This window comes from Elephas maximus, chromosome 20 (assembly GCF_024166365.1).
Source record: "Elephas maximus indicus isolate mEleMax1 chromosome 20, mEleMax1 primary haplotype, whole genome shotgun sequence".
NCBI classification, from domain to species: Eukaryota; Metazoa; Chordata; class Mammalia; order Proboscidea; family Elephantidae; genus Elephas; species Elephas maximus.
This window is the reverse complement of record NC_064838.1, coordinates 70,086,055-70,104,032: the sequence shown is the minus strand read 5'-3', so window position 1 is coordinate 70,104,032 and position 17,978 is coordinate 70,086,055. Positions and strand designations below refer to the sequence as shown.

The following is a 17,978-nucleotide window of genomic DNA, read 5'->3' as shown; positions in this document are numbered from 1 at the left end:
GCTGAATTGGATTAGTACTGCTGGCATAATATCACAGTAGCTAACAATTTCGGATACCTACTGTGTATACTCATTTTTAGAGAAAGGGAAAATGAAGCTCAGAGAGATTAAGAACCTCGTCTAAGGTCACACAGCAAGGATTGGCCGAGATTGGAACTCAGATCTGACCCTAGAGCCTTATCTGTGCTACTAGCCTGCCTCTAGTTCTTTATTATGAGCACATATATATCTCCCATTTCTCAAAAGTCCTGTTTAACAAACAAAACAAAACATTTCTTATGGTCAGGATACCCTGAACAATTCGTTCTGAAGAGAAAGATGGAAAACTTCCTTTTAGTTTCAGGGGTGTTCTAGGGTAGCTATGAAGTCTGAGCTGTTCTAGTCCTGGGTGGGTGAGCCCTGACTTCCTATGATTCTGTGATCTTCCGGTTTCCATGATGGATTCTGGCAAGTCGCTGGCTGCTGGTAGATGTGTTATATAGTTTCCTCTCTGGGTCACATCTGGAAAACGCATTCACAGGGTTGCACACTGAGATGAAATCTGCACCGCGATGCTTTGCAAGGCGTACACCATGCTCTTAGTCACACTAAAGCTAGTGAAACCAGCATGCCACTCTCTCCTTAAGTCAGATGGGAGCACATTCCCTCCGTATCCACCGTCCTGTTTGATTTGTAGAACAAAACAAACAAAAAACGATGGTTGTTGGGAGAAAGGGCGGAAGGGACAGAGGGAGTGGAGGTGGAAATGCGTGGTTTTAGGATAGTCTCCCATGAGTGTAGCAAGGTCCAGGAGGCAGAGAGGGAACCCTCCAAACACTTGTTGGCGCCTTTTGCCTTCTGCCTTTTAAAATTGGAGGACAATGAATGCTCCAGGAGAAAGAGGACAGCCTAGTAGATGCCAGACTGTGTACTTCATCCTTTAAATTGCCTGCTCTCATTTTATCCTCCCATCAGCCTCACAAGGTAGCTACAGCCCATTTTACAGATGTAGAGACTGAGGTTCAACAGAGGTTGAGTAACTTGACCAAGGTCATATGAGTAATGTTGTTAAAGACAGAATGCAAATCCAGATTCCAGAGGCCTGGTCCTTTCCCCTGTAGTCTGCCACCACAGTTTGCTTCCTTACAGGACAGGAATTCACAGAAGAGGGAGCAATAGTGAGACAGTTTATAATAGAGTGTGCATTCTTTTTATTTTCTCAGGCCAAATAATGGTGGAAAATACTGTGTAGGGCGCAGAATGAAATTCAAGTCCTGCAACACAGAGCCATGTCTCAAGCAGAACCGTGACTTCCGAGATGAGCAGTGTGCTCAGTTTGATGGGAAGCATTTTAACATCAATGGGCTGCTGCCCAGTGTGCGCTGGGTCCCCAAGTACAGTGGAAGTAAGTACCTGGGGGGAAGGTGCCCGCGGTGGCAGGCGGGGACTGAGCCCAGGCCCAAGAGTCACATTGCATCGTGTCTCCACTCTCTAGTTCTGATGAAGGACCGGTGCAAGTTGTTCTGCCGGGTGGCCGGGAGCACAGCCTACTATCAGCTCCGAGACAGAGTGGTAGATGGAACTCCTTGTGGCCAGGACACGAACGATATATGTGTCCAAGGCCTGTGCCGGGTAAGTCCCAGATAGCATTTTCTTCTCTGTGTTGTGTCGCTGACAAGCTATGGTTTGTGATGTCCTCGAGAGAATCCAGCTGCTAATATCTGTGCGGCATCTCCAGGGCAACCGTTCTCAAAGCGTGGTCTTGACCAGCGACAGCAGCCCTGGATTCTACGTACGCCAAAGGTTGAGAACCACTGCCTTAGATTTTTCTTGACATTCTCAGCCTCTGGGGGTCTACGCAAAACCTTCCCTCGAATCTTTATTATAATAATTTACACACACACTCCTTTACTGTAACCCCCATGCTTAAGGTTAAACCCAAGTGTTGTAGATTGAATAGCTCTGCTCCAGAAAGATGTCATGAGGAAGAAGAAGCTGTCCTCGCTCACTGTGGTTTTTAAGTACGAGGGCTTCTACCTGACAGCTGCTTGCTAATTATTCTTGGGAGGGAAACCAAGAAACCTCTGACAGGCCGTGAAGCATCAGAGCCATGATTTCTCCAGGGTTTGGTACTGGTTCACTGTTTTCGACCATTCCCACCACTGCCAGGCTCTGAGATGGGATGCAGTTCCCCAGCTGTAGTCCAAAGGCAAATTGGAGTTACTACTCGGTAGGATTTGATTGGAAGAGCCTTTAAGAGCTTCTCCCACTTCCGGATACTCAACTATGGCACCGATTTCCTCCTTGTCAGTCCATGGCGTTTCTCCTCCAAGACCAGCTAACACAAAGGAATCAAGTGGATGCTAGTGTGAACTCTGGTCTTCTGGTCACTGCTGGCGTTCTTCTCAGAGCTCTGTCTACACGGAGCATTTTGTTAACACATGAGAGAATTCAAGAGGCCGCTTGGAGGCTGAGGCCTCAACTCGGCCTTCAGCCTGCATTCATAGCCAGTATTTAAACATTGGGGGATGTCATGTGAAACTGAATTTTCCAGCTTCTTCTGAAGTATTGGAAGATGTGGACACCAGGCTCCTGTTTTCACATGGCAGCCATAGCCTGGAGTGGACAGTGTCTGCTCCCTTCAACAGGGTGTGAGCTTGTTGATCGGACACTGCCCTCACCACACCCCTTTCTTTCTTGGTATCACTGAGTGATCTCATTTACTCTACTTACTGTAGGGCGATGCTTTGAAAACTTTAATCTGTAGATGAATCACTCGGGGATCTTGTTAAAATGCCAACTCTGATTCAGTAGATCTGAGTGGGGCCCAAAATTCTGCATTCCCAACAGCCTTGCGATGGCTGTGGCAGATGGTCCAAGGAACACCTTTTAAATAGCAAGGGTGTGGACAGCCTGAGTTCTCAACTTTTGCACATCGAAGGGCGCTTAATATTCTTTGATTTTGAATGCATTTCATTCAAAGAAAGGTATTATTTGCCATTTTATAATTTCCATAATACTTACCATTTATTTCAAATGTTTTCTTTTTAAAGCAAGCTGGATGCGATCATATTTTAAATTCCAAAGCCCGAAGAGATAAGTGTGGGGTTTGTGGTGGCGATAATTCTTCCTGTAAAACAGTGGCGGGAACATTTAATACAGTGCATTACGGTAAGAATCTGCCCCTAAGAGCCGTGAGAAGGGACATGCTCCCGGTTTAAACGTAGTTAACACTTGTGAAATGTGAAAGTATTAACATCAACCATAAAATCAGTTTTGCTGTGATGTGTTAGCCATCTGACTATAAGGCGCCTTTCAGCGAGAATTATGTCATCCTCCTTTGTTGCCCACCTTTTATTCCGCGCTTAGAGAACGTGAACCACCCTGTGGAGTACTGAATTTTTCCTCTGTCCTTTTCAGGTTACAACACTGTGGTCCGAATTCCAGCTGGTGCTACTAGCATCGATGTTCGGCAGCACAGCTTCTCAGGGAAGGCAGAGGATGACAACTACCTAGGTGAGGGGGATACCCTCTGCACTTGGCAGGAATTCTGGGTCTCTGGGGCAGCTGGCAGATTCCACTCCTCCTCCTGTTCTACACGGAGCGCTTTCACATGACACGTGTTTTCGTGCAAGGAGACGATCTCACGAATTCATTATTTTATTCCTCCCTCCCACACACATTCTCAGAGTTCTGATTTATACTCTGTGGTTATATTCGGCTATATCAAGGGGATAGCAAACCCTCAGTGAGATGGATCCACACAACAGCCACAACAATGGACTCAAACATATCAATGATCATAAAGGTGGCCCAGGACCAGGCGAGGTTTCGTTTTGTTCTATGTAAGGTTGCCGTGAGTCAGAGCCAGCTTGATGGCAACTAACAGCAACAGCAACTCTGGATCTTAGAAAACAGAAAGGCCCCAAATCAGATTTTGAATTTTGAAAGGACTTACCCTGTACAAAAATAATGCTTCTATTTTTTTTTTTTTTTATTGAGTCTCAAAAAACACGTCCCGTGGGTAAGTGACTTGCAGCTGCTTGGTCAAAGGTGTTACTTGACTGAATTTTTATGTCATCAGCTCTGACCAGTAGCAGACCACTGCTGGAGATACTCAGTTTTTCCTTAAGGCTGGCCATTCTAAAAGATTCTGTGACAATCCATATTTTTCTCACATGGTTCCTGGAATAGCCCAGTGTGCTACTTGATAGATTCTTAATCCTTCTGTCATTGAGCTCAGGCACGAGATTAACGCAGATCATTCTGTGTCCCCTAAACACGACACACCAATGACCCTGTGCTGATTTTCAGCAGTTTGCTCAGCTGGTCCCCCATCACTTCAGTTTATTATTTTGTGAGCTGCCGTAAGTGATTATGAAAGCTGCCCAGCCATGACTTAAAGAAGGGCGTGGGGAGAGCGGAGTACCTGAAACAGATTCAGCCGAAGCCTGAGCATCTCACTCAACTAGACTCCTCCTAACCATGAAACTGCAGTTGGGGGCAGTCCTGCTGGCAGCCAGTTTTACAGAGAAAGGGACATACTTTCTCTCGTATGACGTCCAGGCCGGGACTCTGCTTTATGCATCTGAACGCAGCCTCCGGAGGCTTGTCCTAAACATCTGGACTTCCTGAGTATTTGTTGAACTGAAGTAGAACTTGCACTGGTGTGTGGGAATGTCTGCAGGAGGTCCCATGCAGGTGCATAGCGCTCCTTTAGCCAGACATACTGACCAAGTTAATATTTATGCGTGACTCTGCAGCATATCATTCATTCACTTAGTTTATGTATGCCAGGCTGGCTCCATTCCAGGCACAGTGAACAAAACAGACCCCAAAATAAATAAGCAAATAAATGCCTGTCCTGTTAGAGCTTACCTTTTAGTGGGAGGAGATTGACAATAAACAATAACTTAGTAAATAAGCAGATTATACACTGTTAGAAAATGGTAAGTGCTGTAAGAAAAACTACAGCGACATATCGAACACTGGGAGGTTGGGGCTGGGGTGGGGACAGTGGAGCTGAGATGTCTGAGCTGCACCAAGAGAGAACAGGTCGTCTGGGGGAAAAGCATTCCAGCAGAGGGAACAGCCATTGCAAAGTTCTTGGAGTAGAGGCTTGTCTAGATAGCTTGATGAATGGAAGGGAGGGTGGTATGGCAGGAGCCAGGTGAGCACAGGAGAGCATCGTGGAGGTGAGGAGAGCAAGGTGAGAGGACTAGGGCATATAGGGCTGGTCTTAGTGTCCTAGGGCCGCCATTACAAAGCACCACAAGTAGGTGGATTTAAAGAACAGAAATTTATTGTCTCAGAGTTTTGGAGACTAGAAGTTCCAATCAGCCCCAGCTTTTGGGAAGGGTCTTCCTTGACAGTAGCCCTGGGCGTTTCTTGGCATTCCTTAGTTCCTCACATGGTTGCTTCTCCCTGTGAGTGCCTCTGTGTCTGTTCTGCTGCAAAGGCTTTCAGCTGACTGGATGAGGCCCACCACATTACGAAGGGTGATCTACCAGCTGATTCGATCACATGTAACCACTTCATAACAGCATCTAGACTCATGCTTGACCCAACAACTGGGCATATAGCCTAGCCAGGTTGACACATAAAATTAACCATCACTGGGACCTATAACCAAGAAATTTGGCTTTTACTCAGAGAAATGGGTAACTACTAGAGGTTTTGAGCTGGGGAATGATAGATATGATGCACATTATCTATCGTGTTTATATTTTAAAAAGATCACGCTGGCTGTTATGTTGAAAGTAGGTGGTAGGGGGAGAGAGGCAGGGTAGAAGCAGGGAGACTGGGTAGAAGGTTATCGGAGTAACCCGAGAGAGATGCTGGTGGCTTGGCGGGAAAGTAGGCACTATGGAGGTGGCGGTATGTGGTGAGACTCTGGATATGTCAAGGCAGAGCCGTCAGGTTCGTTGTTTCTGTTTTTTTAATATCGTGTTTTAGACGAAAGTTTACATAGCAAAATAGGTTCTCATTTAACAATTTTTATACAAATTATTCCATGACATTGGTTACATTTTCCACAATGTGTCAGCATTCTCATCATTTCTGTTCTGTTTGTTCTGTTTCCATTAATCTAGCTTCCCCTCGCCTTCTTAACTTCTCATCTTTGTTGACCGTTTGGTCTCATATACTTCATTACTTAAGGGCGCACAGTGTTCACAGGTGGTATTGTTTATTTTGTAAGCCAATCTATTGTTTAGATGAAAGGTGAGCCCTGGAAGTGGCTTCAGTTCCAAGCTCGAAGTGTATCTTAAGGCCATAATCTCGAGGGTTCCTCTAGCCTCTGTCATGCCAATAAATCTGGCCTTTTTTAGGAATTTGAGTTTTGTTCTACATTTTTCTCCCTTCCTATCCAGAACCTTCTATTGTGTCTCTGGTCAGAATGGTCAGTAGTGGTAGCTGGTCACCATCTAGTTCTTCTGATCTCAGGTTAGGAGAGGCTGTGGTTCATGTGGGCTATTAGTCCTATGGACTAGTTTCTTCTTTGAGTCTTTGTTTTCCATCATTTCCTTTTGTTCCCAGAGAAGTCGAGACCAATAGTTGTATCTTAGATGGCCACTTACAAGCTTTTAAGACCCTAGGCACTACTCACCAAACTAGGATGTAGAACATTATCATCATGAGCTATGTTATGCCAGTTGACTGAGTTGCCCCATGAGACTATGGTCCCAAGCCTTCAAACAAGGCGTTTGGTTATGTCTAGGAAGTATCTATAACTGTGCCCCTTATGTGTATACATAAACATGTATACACATATGCCCACAGATACACCTGTACATGCGTACCCAGTTACTCACGTGTCCCTTCCTATATACATACATGCATACGTGTCTACCTATGTAAGCACATGCATTTTTTTTGGTTGTTAATATTGTTGTTGCAAATTATATGTTATAGCATTTATTGACATTTTCCCTTATTGTTGTGTATTTCTTAGTGTCTTCATTTACCTTGGTCAAGTTGTGCAGACTTCACCCATATAGGGTGTTGCCCTTCCCATAACCAAAAATAACAAGTGTCTACTGTCTACAAAGGGATTCCTCCTCTCTCCCTCTCCCATCCCTGGTAACCAAAGAACGTAACTTTTAGTGTGTAGACCTATTCTTGACTTTTTATGAAAGTGAGATTGTACAATATTTGTCCTTTTGTGATTGACATATTTCACTCAGCATAATGTCCTCCAGGTTCATCCATGTTAGAAGAGGTTTCACAGATTCCTCATTATTCTTTACAGTTGCTGAGTATTTCATTGTATGCACGTACCACAGTTTGTTTATCCATTCTTCTGTTGATGGGCACTTAGGTTTTTTCCATCTTTTTGCTCTTGTGTATAATGCTGCATTGAACATGGGTGTGCATATGTCTATTCTTGTCACTGCTCTTTTGTCTCTAGGATATATGTACGTAGGAGTGGGACTGCTGAATCATAAGGTATTCCAGCTTTTTGAGAAAGCACCATAGTGTTTTCCATAATGGTTGTACCATTTTACAATCCCACCAGCAATGTATAAGAGTTCCAATCCTCCACAGCCTCACCAGCATTTGTTGTTTCCTGTTTTTTTTTTTTTTTTATTCAGTGCAATTTTTGCAAGAGTGAGATGGTATTTCATCGTAGTTTTGATTTGCATCTCTCTAATGGCCAATACACCCTTCGGAAACCCTGGTGGCGTAGTGGTTAAGTGCTATGGCTGCGAACCAAAGAGTTGGCAGTTAGAATCCGCCAGGCGCACCTTGGAAACTCTGTGGGGCAGTTCTACTTTGCCCTACAGGGTCACTATGAGTTAGAATCGACTCCACGGCACTGGGTTTGGTTTTTGGTTTTGGAATGGCTAATAATCACGAGCATCTTTTCATGTATTTGTTGGCTGTCTGAGTGTCCTCTGTGGTAAAGTGTCAGTTCATGTCCTTTGCCCATTTTTTGATTGTATTGTTTATCTTTTTGTTGTTGAGTTGTTGACATTTTCTATATATTTTAGACATTACACCCTTATCAGATGTGTCGTTGCCAAGGATTTTTTCCCAGTCTGTAGGTTATCTTTTTAATCTCTTTGTGAGGTCTTTCAATAAGCACGAGTATTTAATTTTTAGGAAGTCTCAGTTGTCTAATTTATCTTCTGTTATTCATGCAGTTTTAGTTTTGTTTGAGAGACTGTTTATGCCGAAAATTAGGCCACCTAGTTTTGACCCTATGTTATCTTCCAGAAACTTCATAGTTTTAACTTTAACATTTAGGTCTTTGATCCATTTTGAGTTAGTTTTCATACATGGTGTGAAGTATGGATCCTGCTTCATTTTTTGGCGTATGAATATTCAGTTTTGCCAGCACCATTTGTTAAAGAGTCTGTTTCTCCCCTGTTGAATGGACTTTGACCCTTTGTCAAAAATCAGCTGCCCATGGATGGATTTACTTCTGGGTTCTCAGTTCTGTTCCATAGGCCTATGTGTCATTGAACCAGTACCAGGCTGTTTTGATTACCATGTCTGTACAGTAAGTTTTGAGATCAGGAAGTGTGAGACTTCCTTCTTTGATCTTCTTCTTCAATATTGCTTTCGCTACTCGGGGCCTCTTTGAGCCATCAGGTTTTGTTGGTGGATTGAATATAGTGTGTGTGAGAAAGAGAGGTATCAAGGGTGACTCCAGGGTTTTGACCCAAGCAACTAAAAGGATTGAGTTGCCATCAGCTGAGATGAGAAGACTTGTTTCTTACGTATCCGTAGGAACACTAGTGTTTTACGGTCTTTACATCTTCAGTTCCTAGCATAAAGCCTACACATAGCAGGTGCTACGTAAATGAGTGCTGAACTGTTGGGAAGCCATTGCATGTGTTGTCTTTACTGAGTACTTACTATGCACGTAATAGGGGGTACTGTTACCTTGGAATAGACACAATCATCACCTCTTTCGAGGACCACAAAGTCTTACTTGGATTAATAACTCAATGGCCACATTGGCTTTTTCTAACCCTAAATGTCCAATAGTGGTGGCTATAAATCAATTAACGGAGTTCACAGGGACTCTTTTCAAATTATTCTTTTGGGAATCCTGTATTTCTCACTCTACCACCATGCAAAATGGGCCAAGCATTTTTCTTCCTTGGCTTGGTTATACATTTGAGTGTGTGACTGTTGTGCCCTGACTACTTCCTAATTAAATCAAGCAGCATTGCATGAAACCTCCTTTATAAATTAATTTCCAGAGAGCTGAAACCTGTGTTGATCTGCTTCTTTCTTCTCCAAAGAGGGAAGGATTCTTGTCCATTCTTCTACTTCCTGGAAAAACGATCTCCATGCAGTTCAATTTAATCAATCCATGTCAGGAGCCTGAATTCAGGGAGGGCCTCCTGATAACCTTTTATTCCTCTTAAAGGCTTCTTAACCTCCTTTCAAAGAAAGAGCCAAAATTAAAGAAGAATTATCATCTGGGACAGGCGGTCTGTACCAGCTGTGGCTCTCTAACGAGATATAATGAAAAAATCACCTGTTGGCTTAAGGAAGTCTCCTGGAATCAACTGGCAAGTGTGCATGCATGGAGCTCGAGCCACAGTTCACCAAGTATGAAAGTCGAAACCTCAGAGTTTTGAACCTTACAGTAGTAGCTTAACAATTTAGGAAGAATTTGATGTTGTCATTGAGTCTAGGGTGTGTAAATGCTTACCCTTGGCTTGAAGGAAAATCAACAAATGCACTAAGAAAGTTTTAAAACCCACAGTTCAATCTTGCCTGGGTCCATTCATAGCTGTAGGTTGCTAAGTAGTCTTCATCCTTAGCCCTCGTATTTTTTTAATAGGTCAGTCAAGCCATACTCCTTCTGTGTGCTTTGGTGAGAGAGCAATGTCCATGAGAGAGGGCCTTTGTAGCAACCCAGCTCTGAAGAGTAAAATGGGAGAGACACTAACCCATGAAATTAGCTCCCCTGATCACATGAGTGGGAGCTTGGGTAGCAGATTGTTGTTTTCAGGAAACTATTTCATAAGGAACCGAAGCAGAAACCTCCCTGTCAAAGACTGTCCCTCCACATAGAGCCCTTCCTTCTATTGGGCTAAAGCCAAGTTGCACCCAGTACCACCATGCTCCTACTTCTTCAGAAGAAAAATTAGTCATTTCTGTGATACTAATATGTCTCCAGTATACTCAGCCCTTGATTAATTGTGGCAGTGGGAAGACAGGAATTGATTCAGTTCAAGATAAAGCAGGAACTTCATTTCAGCTGATGACTTCAAAGATGTCTGGGGCCAAAGCGTTTATCAGAGCAAATCATAAGAGCAGCTTAGATCATCTGAGCTCCTATCTCATTTCCTGCTCACCATCTACTGGGGTAAGGAGCGGCAGTGACGGGCGAAATGCCCAAGGTAGCGTACGCACAAGAGGAAACAAGGAGACATCAGAAAGGAGCCCTAGGATGAGCCTAGAATAGGTGATTGCTCTCTGAATACCAGTGAAAATGGATTACTGCCTCATTTACAGAACTGGCATTGTGACATCTCATTTCCCCTCTGTAGGTGAAATGTCAGCTGGGTTACTAGCATGAGATTTCCCTTGAAAGAACTGGGTGACCTCGTTGACAGCACATCCTGCTGTCACCCTGTAAGTGACCCTCGTCAGGGAGCACCTCAGGAGGCCCAAGGTGCCACGAAACAACCTCACCTCCAGTCAATGACCCACTGAAAGTCCTGCGCCTTGCTTGGCTAGTGGGTCTCATGCTGCAGGAGCTTCAGGGGAGACGATGTGGTCAGAGGTTTATACTGACTGGGAAGCAGTTGCTAGCTGGAAGCACTCTGTTCTCCGTGTCACGAATGTCAGGCTCAGTCACTCGATCATTCAACATCATTGATCGAGCACCTACGATGGCCTTGGGTCTTCATTGGGCTTGTAAAAGTAAATTTTTAAATGGGTGCTTTACTAAAGGGGCAGGGGCAGATTAACCAGTAAGTAAGGTTACTTACTCAAGCATACTCTGCATGAGCTTATTTGTGTTTACTTACTAGTCTGTACTGCACAGGTGCACGTGGGTTTCACAGGGGTTTATGAAATCGTGTGCTGCAGATTAGTAAGTAGGCCTGCCTGCGTGTGCCTTGCATATTAGGTAATCCGTCCATGCAAAGGGGCTCACTCAGTCTTGCAAAACAAACTTAACTTATTTAAATTTCTAAAAATCTGTAACCTAAACACATTCGGTCTTGATTTATTCCTGGTAGTGCAGTGGTTAGATGCTCGGCTGCTATCCAGAAGGTCAGTGGTTCAAACCCACCAGCCGCTCCACAGGAGAAAGTTGTGACAGTCTGTTTCCATAAAGGTTGCAGCCTTGGAGACCCTATGAGGGAGTACTACCCTGTCCTATAGGGTCCCTATGAGCCGGAATTGACTCCACAGAGGTGGATTTATTTGTATATGAGGAGAAAGAATGTGTGAGTTTATTTCACTCATTTAACAAACATTTGTTGACTTCCTTCGTGGAAAAATTTAGAAGGTACTAGTCTCTGGAGATAGACTTCTGGGATAAAAGGCACATGGCCTTTGGAAATTAATCATCCCTAAAGTTTTCTCATTCATAAATGAGGCATCAGTAGTAGACTCCACCTCATAGGGTGTAATATGATCTGCCAGGAACTAAAGCCTGTATAGCACTCTCTTAGGTAATTCTCGTCACAATCCTATGAGGAAACTCATTATACGATGAAGAAACTGAGGCTTAGAGAGGTTAAGTAATCTACCCAAGGTCACACAAACAAAAAGTGGGGAGTCAAAATTGGAACCCTTATTGTCTGGCCTCAGACCCTATACCCTTAACCACTTTGTTTTACAGCCTCCATGTAGAACAATGCATGGCTGACCTGGGCATACGGATGACTGGAGATTTAGGCTTATTGGTGGGAGTTTATTGGTGAGGCTGGAAAGATAGGTCAGGCTAAGATTTGTAAGGTTATTGGGAGGTTGTGCTAAGGAGTTTGAGCTGTATTCTGTACGTAGCAGAGATTTTCAAAGGATTTTGAGCCAGGAGGTCAGAGGATGTGTTATGTTTTTAAACACTAACGCTGACTTTCTCTCTACGATACCACACCCTTTTCAACCATCTCAAATAAAGGCATTTTATTCTTCCATCAGGGCAAGATGGGCCTGACAAAGTGGGAATTCTGGCAAGTGAAGTACTGGATCAGGAATGCAGTTAACTCCTGATGCTGGGAAGAGCAGAGCCCTGGTGGCGCAGTGGTTAAGAGCTCAGCTGCTAACCAAAAGATTGGCAGTTTGAATCCACCAGCTGCTCCTTGGAAGCCCTATGGAGCAGTTTTACTCTGTCCTATAGGGTCACTATGAGTCGGAATTGACTTGAAGGCAACAGGTTTCGTTTGATTTGGAAAGAGCAGCCCTGCATCAGTATAGTGTCCACTCAGGGAGCATGTCCAAGAAAACAAGGACACAGTTGCTACAGAACCACAAAGAATACTCAGAGCTTCATCTCAGCCCTCTTTAATCCCCACATTAGGATACAATACCTGTTTTACCTAAGTCCTCTAAACCTCTTCTGCATACACACTGTTTCTGGTCTGCATGCTGAAGGACAGGCTAGAATCTCCCTGGCAGATAGGTAAGATTCCACGGCCATGACAGGCGTTGCTACTACCTCACAATGCTCCTTCCTGCTGAGACAGGACGCTGCCAACGAGTCCTGCTTGACACAGCTTCTGGGACAGAGTTTACCGATTGATTGACATTGACACCAGGGGTGGAACCTATTTGAGTTAAATTTCCTTGTTCCTTTATTCACCTGAATACATGGCCTGTGCTTTTGAAGGAATCCCTCGCTGCCAAGGTTTACTATCTTGCACAAATTACAAAGGGTAAGAGAACCGTTCTCCAGCATTGTGTTCGGGGCCCAAATGTGAAATGGTTCTGGTTTATTGAGTACCTGTTCCAGGCCAGGCACAATGCTCAGCAGACTCATTATTCAAGAAGCTGTGGTACTGGGGGAAAAAGTGGTACTTAAGATCAAACAGAAATTTTGTAGTAAATTCTAGGGGGAAAAGGTATAACTGGGGTTTTATCTTGAGAAATTAATCAAAAAAGAAAGAAAAACTTATCTTACATTCAACAAAATTTAGGTTTTAATTTCAATCATGCCCAGGCTTTTGGAATGGAGAATAAAGCAATTGTTAAATATTTTTGTATTGTTTTTCCAGTCAAGTCACGTGATAGCAGAGTAGTAAGTACATTCTTCGCTTCGGGTTGGAATTCAGCAGTAAAATCTGAAAGGAGTCCATTTTGTGTAAAAGCTTTCTGGGGCTTCCTCACCTTTCCCAGGAGGCTCTCTTGGCCCTTTGATAAATACATGATTCTTTCCAAAGTAGCTGTTGTCTCATCCTCCTGGTCAATTTTCTTTCCTTTTCATTGTTTTTTAACTGGTCTAAGTGTGTCTAAAGGGTTCCTAGTTGGTGCAAATGGTTAATGAGTTTGGCTGCTAACCAATAGGCTGGAGGTTTGGGTCCACCCAGAGGCACCTTGGGAGGAAGTCCTGGCAATCTACTTCTGGAAACTCAGCCATTGATAACCCTCTGGAGCACAGTTCTACCATGACACACATGGGGGCACCACGAGTTGGAGTTGACTTGATAGCAACTGGTCTGTCGGATCCTCAGTCGACCAATATTCTGGTGCTTAATTCAAGCAGTTCTCCAGCATCACTTTTTCTACTTCGCTATTTCTTTCATCTTTGCAAGGTTTCCTTTATACTTTCAAAAAAATATTTATTGAGCATTTACAATATGTTCTTCCAGATGTTGGGATATAATGTGAATAAAACCACCCCAAAATTCTTACCCTTATGGGGCTTACATTCTTGTTTGGGAGGTCAGAGCATAAACAAATTACTATGGAGAAAAATTAAGCTGGGGAAGGAAGGGATGGAGTCTGTACTGGCAATGGAAGGTAGTAACAAATTTTAAAAGAATGGTCAGAGTGGGTTTATTAGCCTTCATTTATTGTGTTTTAAATTCTCTCAAGATATAGTGGCTTGAAACAACAAATATATGCTGTCAGTTTGTGTGGGTCAGGAATTTGGGAGCAGCATAGCTAGGTGGTTCTGGCTTGAAGTCTCTCATGAGATTGCAATCAAGATGTCAGCTGGGTTTATGGTCTCATCTGAAGGCTCCACTGGGGCTGTAGGATCTACTTCCAAGATGACTCCCTCAAAGGCTCTTGGCAGAAGGCCTCAATCCCGCATTGCTGGGGGCCTCAGTTCTTCCCCAAGTGCCTCTCTGTGGGGCTGCTTGGGCACCCTCACAGCATGTCACCTGACTTTTCCCAACATCAGTGATTCAGGGGAGAACAAGGCAGAGACACGATGCGTTTGACCTGGCCTTGGAAGTCATACACCATCATTGCTGCATATCCTGGTGATTATATAGGTCAGCCCTACTTAGTATGGGAGCAGGCCAACCACACAATGGTGTGGATACTGGGAGGCAAGGATCGTTGGGGCCATCTTGGAAGCTGGGACCATAGTGGATCCATTGAAAAGGTGACATTTGAGCATTACGTTAGGCATGCATTTTCAGTTTTCTACATACGTCAAAGAAAGAGAGCAAACAAAGAGTCAATAGGTTCAGCTAATTCTAATATAAGTTGAGAAGGATGTTTGTGTGGTAAGCACCTTTATAAGCAGTCAGTTCATTAGTACATACTTTCAAGTTATGAGACTTTGCTTGTGTAAAAAGCTCCGGGATCATTAGGACCCCTATTTCACTCCAAGGAGCCCTGGTGGCATAGTGGTTAAGAGCTAGGCTGCTAGCCAAAAGGTCAGCAGTTCGAATCCACCAGGTGCTCCTTGGAAACCTTATGGGGCAGTTCTACTCTGTCCTATAGGGTCACTATGAGTCAGAATTGACTCGACAGCACATAACAACATCAGTTTCATCCCATGTTATTTCACTTAATTTTTCCAGGCACCATGAGGGGTAGGTGTTTTTATTGCCATTTTAGAGATAAAGAAATGGAGACTGAATGTGAAATTGATTTCCCAAGGCCGCACAGCTGGCAAGTGGCCAAGCTGGGCTTTGAACCCACGTCCACCTGGCTCTGATATCCATGTTCCTTGCACTGTAACTCTCTGCCTGTTGAGATGTTATTTCATATTTCAAACAGCTGGTAATTGGCAGCAGATCAGTGAATGCTCTTTCTCCTCTACAGCTTTATCAAGCAGTAAAGGAGAATTCTTGCTAAACGGAGACTTCGTTGTCACAATGTCCAAAAGGGAGATCCGCGTTGGGAATGCTGTCATAGAATACAGCGGCTCTGACAACGTGGTGGAAAGAATCAACTCCACAGATCGCATTGAACAGGAGCTTTTACTTCAGGTAAAGACCTGGCCACGAGTCCACGCCCCTGTCCTTCCACTGGGCATCACCAGGCATGCAAACACTCTCCACTTGGTCTGCACATTCCAGGTGCTCTCAGTGGGAAAGCTGTATAACCCTGACGTGCGCTACACTTTCAATATTCCAATTGAAGACAAACCTCAGCAGTTCTACTGGAATAGCCATGGGCCCTGGCAAGCGTGCAGCAAACCCTGCCAAGGTATCTACTTTGGAGTTGAGTTTTGGGGTTTTCTTTTATTTATTTACTTCAGAGGCAGTCAAATTCCACAATCTATAAACTTTTCTGTCTGCACGCATTCTGTATTCTCCTTTCTCTGAATCTGTTTGACCGTTTTTGACTCGCAAGTTTAGCTTTTTAAGGGATTTCAGATATACTACATGTCCTTCTCCTGTGGGGTTTACACACAGGATAAGCTGTGTGCAATCACTCTGCCACTTTCCTTTTTCCTGAGATATGGATATATCTAGTTGTAGTACCTATTATCTCCTTTGTCTAAATGAAGGATCTGTGAACTATAGCCAGTGGGCGAAATCCAGGCGGCCTCCTGCTTCTGTAAATAAAGCTTTATTGGAACAGAATCACGCCATTTGTTTATTACCCTGTCTTTGGCTGCTGATGGCCTGTAGAGGCAGCGTTCAGTAGTTGTGACAGATTGTTTGGTCTGCAAAACCAAAAATATTTACTCTGTGGCCCTTTACAGAAAGTTGCTGATCTCTGGTTTAAATAGTTTATGGGATAGGTTATTTTCTTTGGATAACTTTGTTTTTCCTTCCTATTTAGGGGAGCGGGAAAGAAAACTTGTTTGCACCAGGGAATTGGATCAGCTTACAGTTTCTGACCAAAGATGTGATCGCCTGCCCCAGCCAGGACCTATTACTGAGCCCTGTGGCACAGAATGTGAACTGAGGTGGGGCCACTCTTTCCTCATTGTCTTCACTGGGCTGTGAGAGTCTCAGGGCAGGTCTCTGCCTGTGAGGAGCAGGGGTCCTCGTTATCCTCACTGGACTGTGAGGGTCTCAGGGCGGGTCTGTGCCTGTGAGAAGCAGGGGTCCCCATCATCTTCACTGGGCTGTGAGGTTCTCAGGGCAGGCCTCTGCCTGTGAGAAAAAAAAAAAAAAAGCAGGGGTTTTTGTCTTCACTGGGCTGTGAGGGTCTCAGGACAGGTCTGTGTCTGTGAGGAGCAGGGGTCCTCATTGTCCTCACTAGACTGTGAGGTTCTCAGGGCAGGTCTGTGCCTGTAAGGAGCAGGCATCCCCATCATCTTCACTGGGCTGTGAGGTTCTCAGGGCAGGTCTCTGCATGTGAGGAACAGGAGTTCTCATTGTCCTCACTGGGCTGTGAGGGTCTCAGGGCAGGTCTCTGCATATGAGGAACAGGGGTCCTTGTCTTCACTGGGCTGTGAGGGTCTCAGGACAGGTCTGTGTTTGTGAGGAGCAGGGGTCCTTGTTGTCCTCACTAGACTGTGAGGTTCTCAAGGCAGGTCTGTGCCTGTGAGGAGCAGAGGACGGGATTTTGGTCCTCTTTCTTGTGTTTCAGTGAACCTGTGGTTTTCTTGTTCTTCTCCTAAGAATGAAAAATAGCTAATATAGAACAGTATTTAGCCAAAGAAGTTCTCCTTTGATCCTCACAGCTTGCTTGGGTAGGTGTTATCATGATGAGTGGGTCACATCTTACACAGAAGTTTGGTTTGAAAGTCAACAGAAAGGGGAAAGCTCATCCCTCAAAGTACACATCATGTTATGTATCCACCCCGGGGAAGAGCTCTCATGCATGTGAAAGCCGTAACACACTACAGTAACGGAAGGAACGAGAAGAAAATCTATATACAGGTGTCTAGATATTCAAATAATTCTGTATTTAAGAAAAGTATGAAGTCTGAGAGACAGCATGGTGGAGGGGTAGAGAATTCTAAAACTTTTCCATTCGCTTGTGGGGTTCACCATGACTTTGTAGCTTGGGGTTGCATTGCACGATCTGTGTCAGTTAAATGTAGATAAGTCAGTGCTTTGTCCTCCTTTTTTTTTTTTTTTTTTGTCCTCCTTTTACAGAACAGAAATTATCCATGTAGGGTGGTGTAGGAACTTGCTAGGGCCTCATCATTCATAAGCAGCAGAGTGAGCACTTAAGCATTTTGTGGGTTCCACATGATCATGTCAAATCCTTTCAAGTCATATTGGATGCCTGTAGTGCTAGACTGAAGATTTTAAGACCCACTAGAGGGTCTGGGAGAAGAGAGGAGTGCTGTGATCAATTAGGAATGTCCGTGTGGGAGCTGGAAGAGGAGTCATGGTGCAGTTCTGACCTAAAAGCTGTGACTTAAAGCCCAGGCACTTTCCCCCCCTCACTACCCAGTGCCACTGATTTGCGTTCATTGGCCCGTCAAAAGGCATTGGCAGAATTCCTCATGAAATAAAATAAAAAGAATATTAAAAGGGGATGCTTACACTAAACCAAAAACCAAACCCACTGCTGTCGAGTCGATCCCGACTCATAGCGACCCTATATTACACTAAAAAAATATATATATATATATATTACACTAGGCAGTATTAATCCTTGTTAGAGGGAGTTGCTTCAGCCAATGGAGTTAAATTAGTTAAAGTTCTTTTCAGAAA

The 17,978-nt window shown here is 44.1% G+C and overlaps 1 protein-coding gene across 1 annotated transcript in view; it reads left to right on the top strand.

Moving 5' to 3' along the window:
- The window catches only part of ADAMTS9 (ADAM metallopeptidase with thrombospondin type 1 motif 9), a 199,390-nt gene that overhangs the window by 62,485 nt on the left and 118,927 nt on the right, over positions 1–17,978 (top strand). The window contains exons 13-19 of the mRNA XM_049862795.1: positions 1,203–1,384; positions 1,475–1,611; positions 3,033–3,150; positions 3,400–3,495; positions 15,175–15,341; positions 15,432–15,561; positions 16,144–16,270. Of these exons, the coding sequence (XP_049718752.1) occupies positions 1,203–1,384; positions 1,475–1,611; positions 3,033–3,150; positions 3,400–3,495; positions 15,175–15,341; positions 15,432–15,561; positions 16,144–16,270 (957 nt within the window). The remainder of the gene's footprint in view (positions 1–1,202; positions 1,385–1,474; positions 1,612–3,032; positions 3,151–3,399; positions 3,496–15,174; positions 15,342–15,431; positions 15,562–16,143; positions 16,271–17,978) is intronic.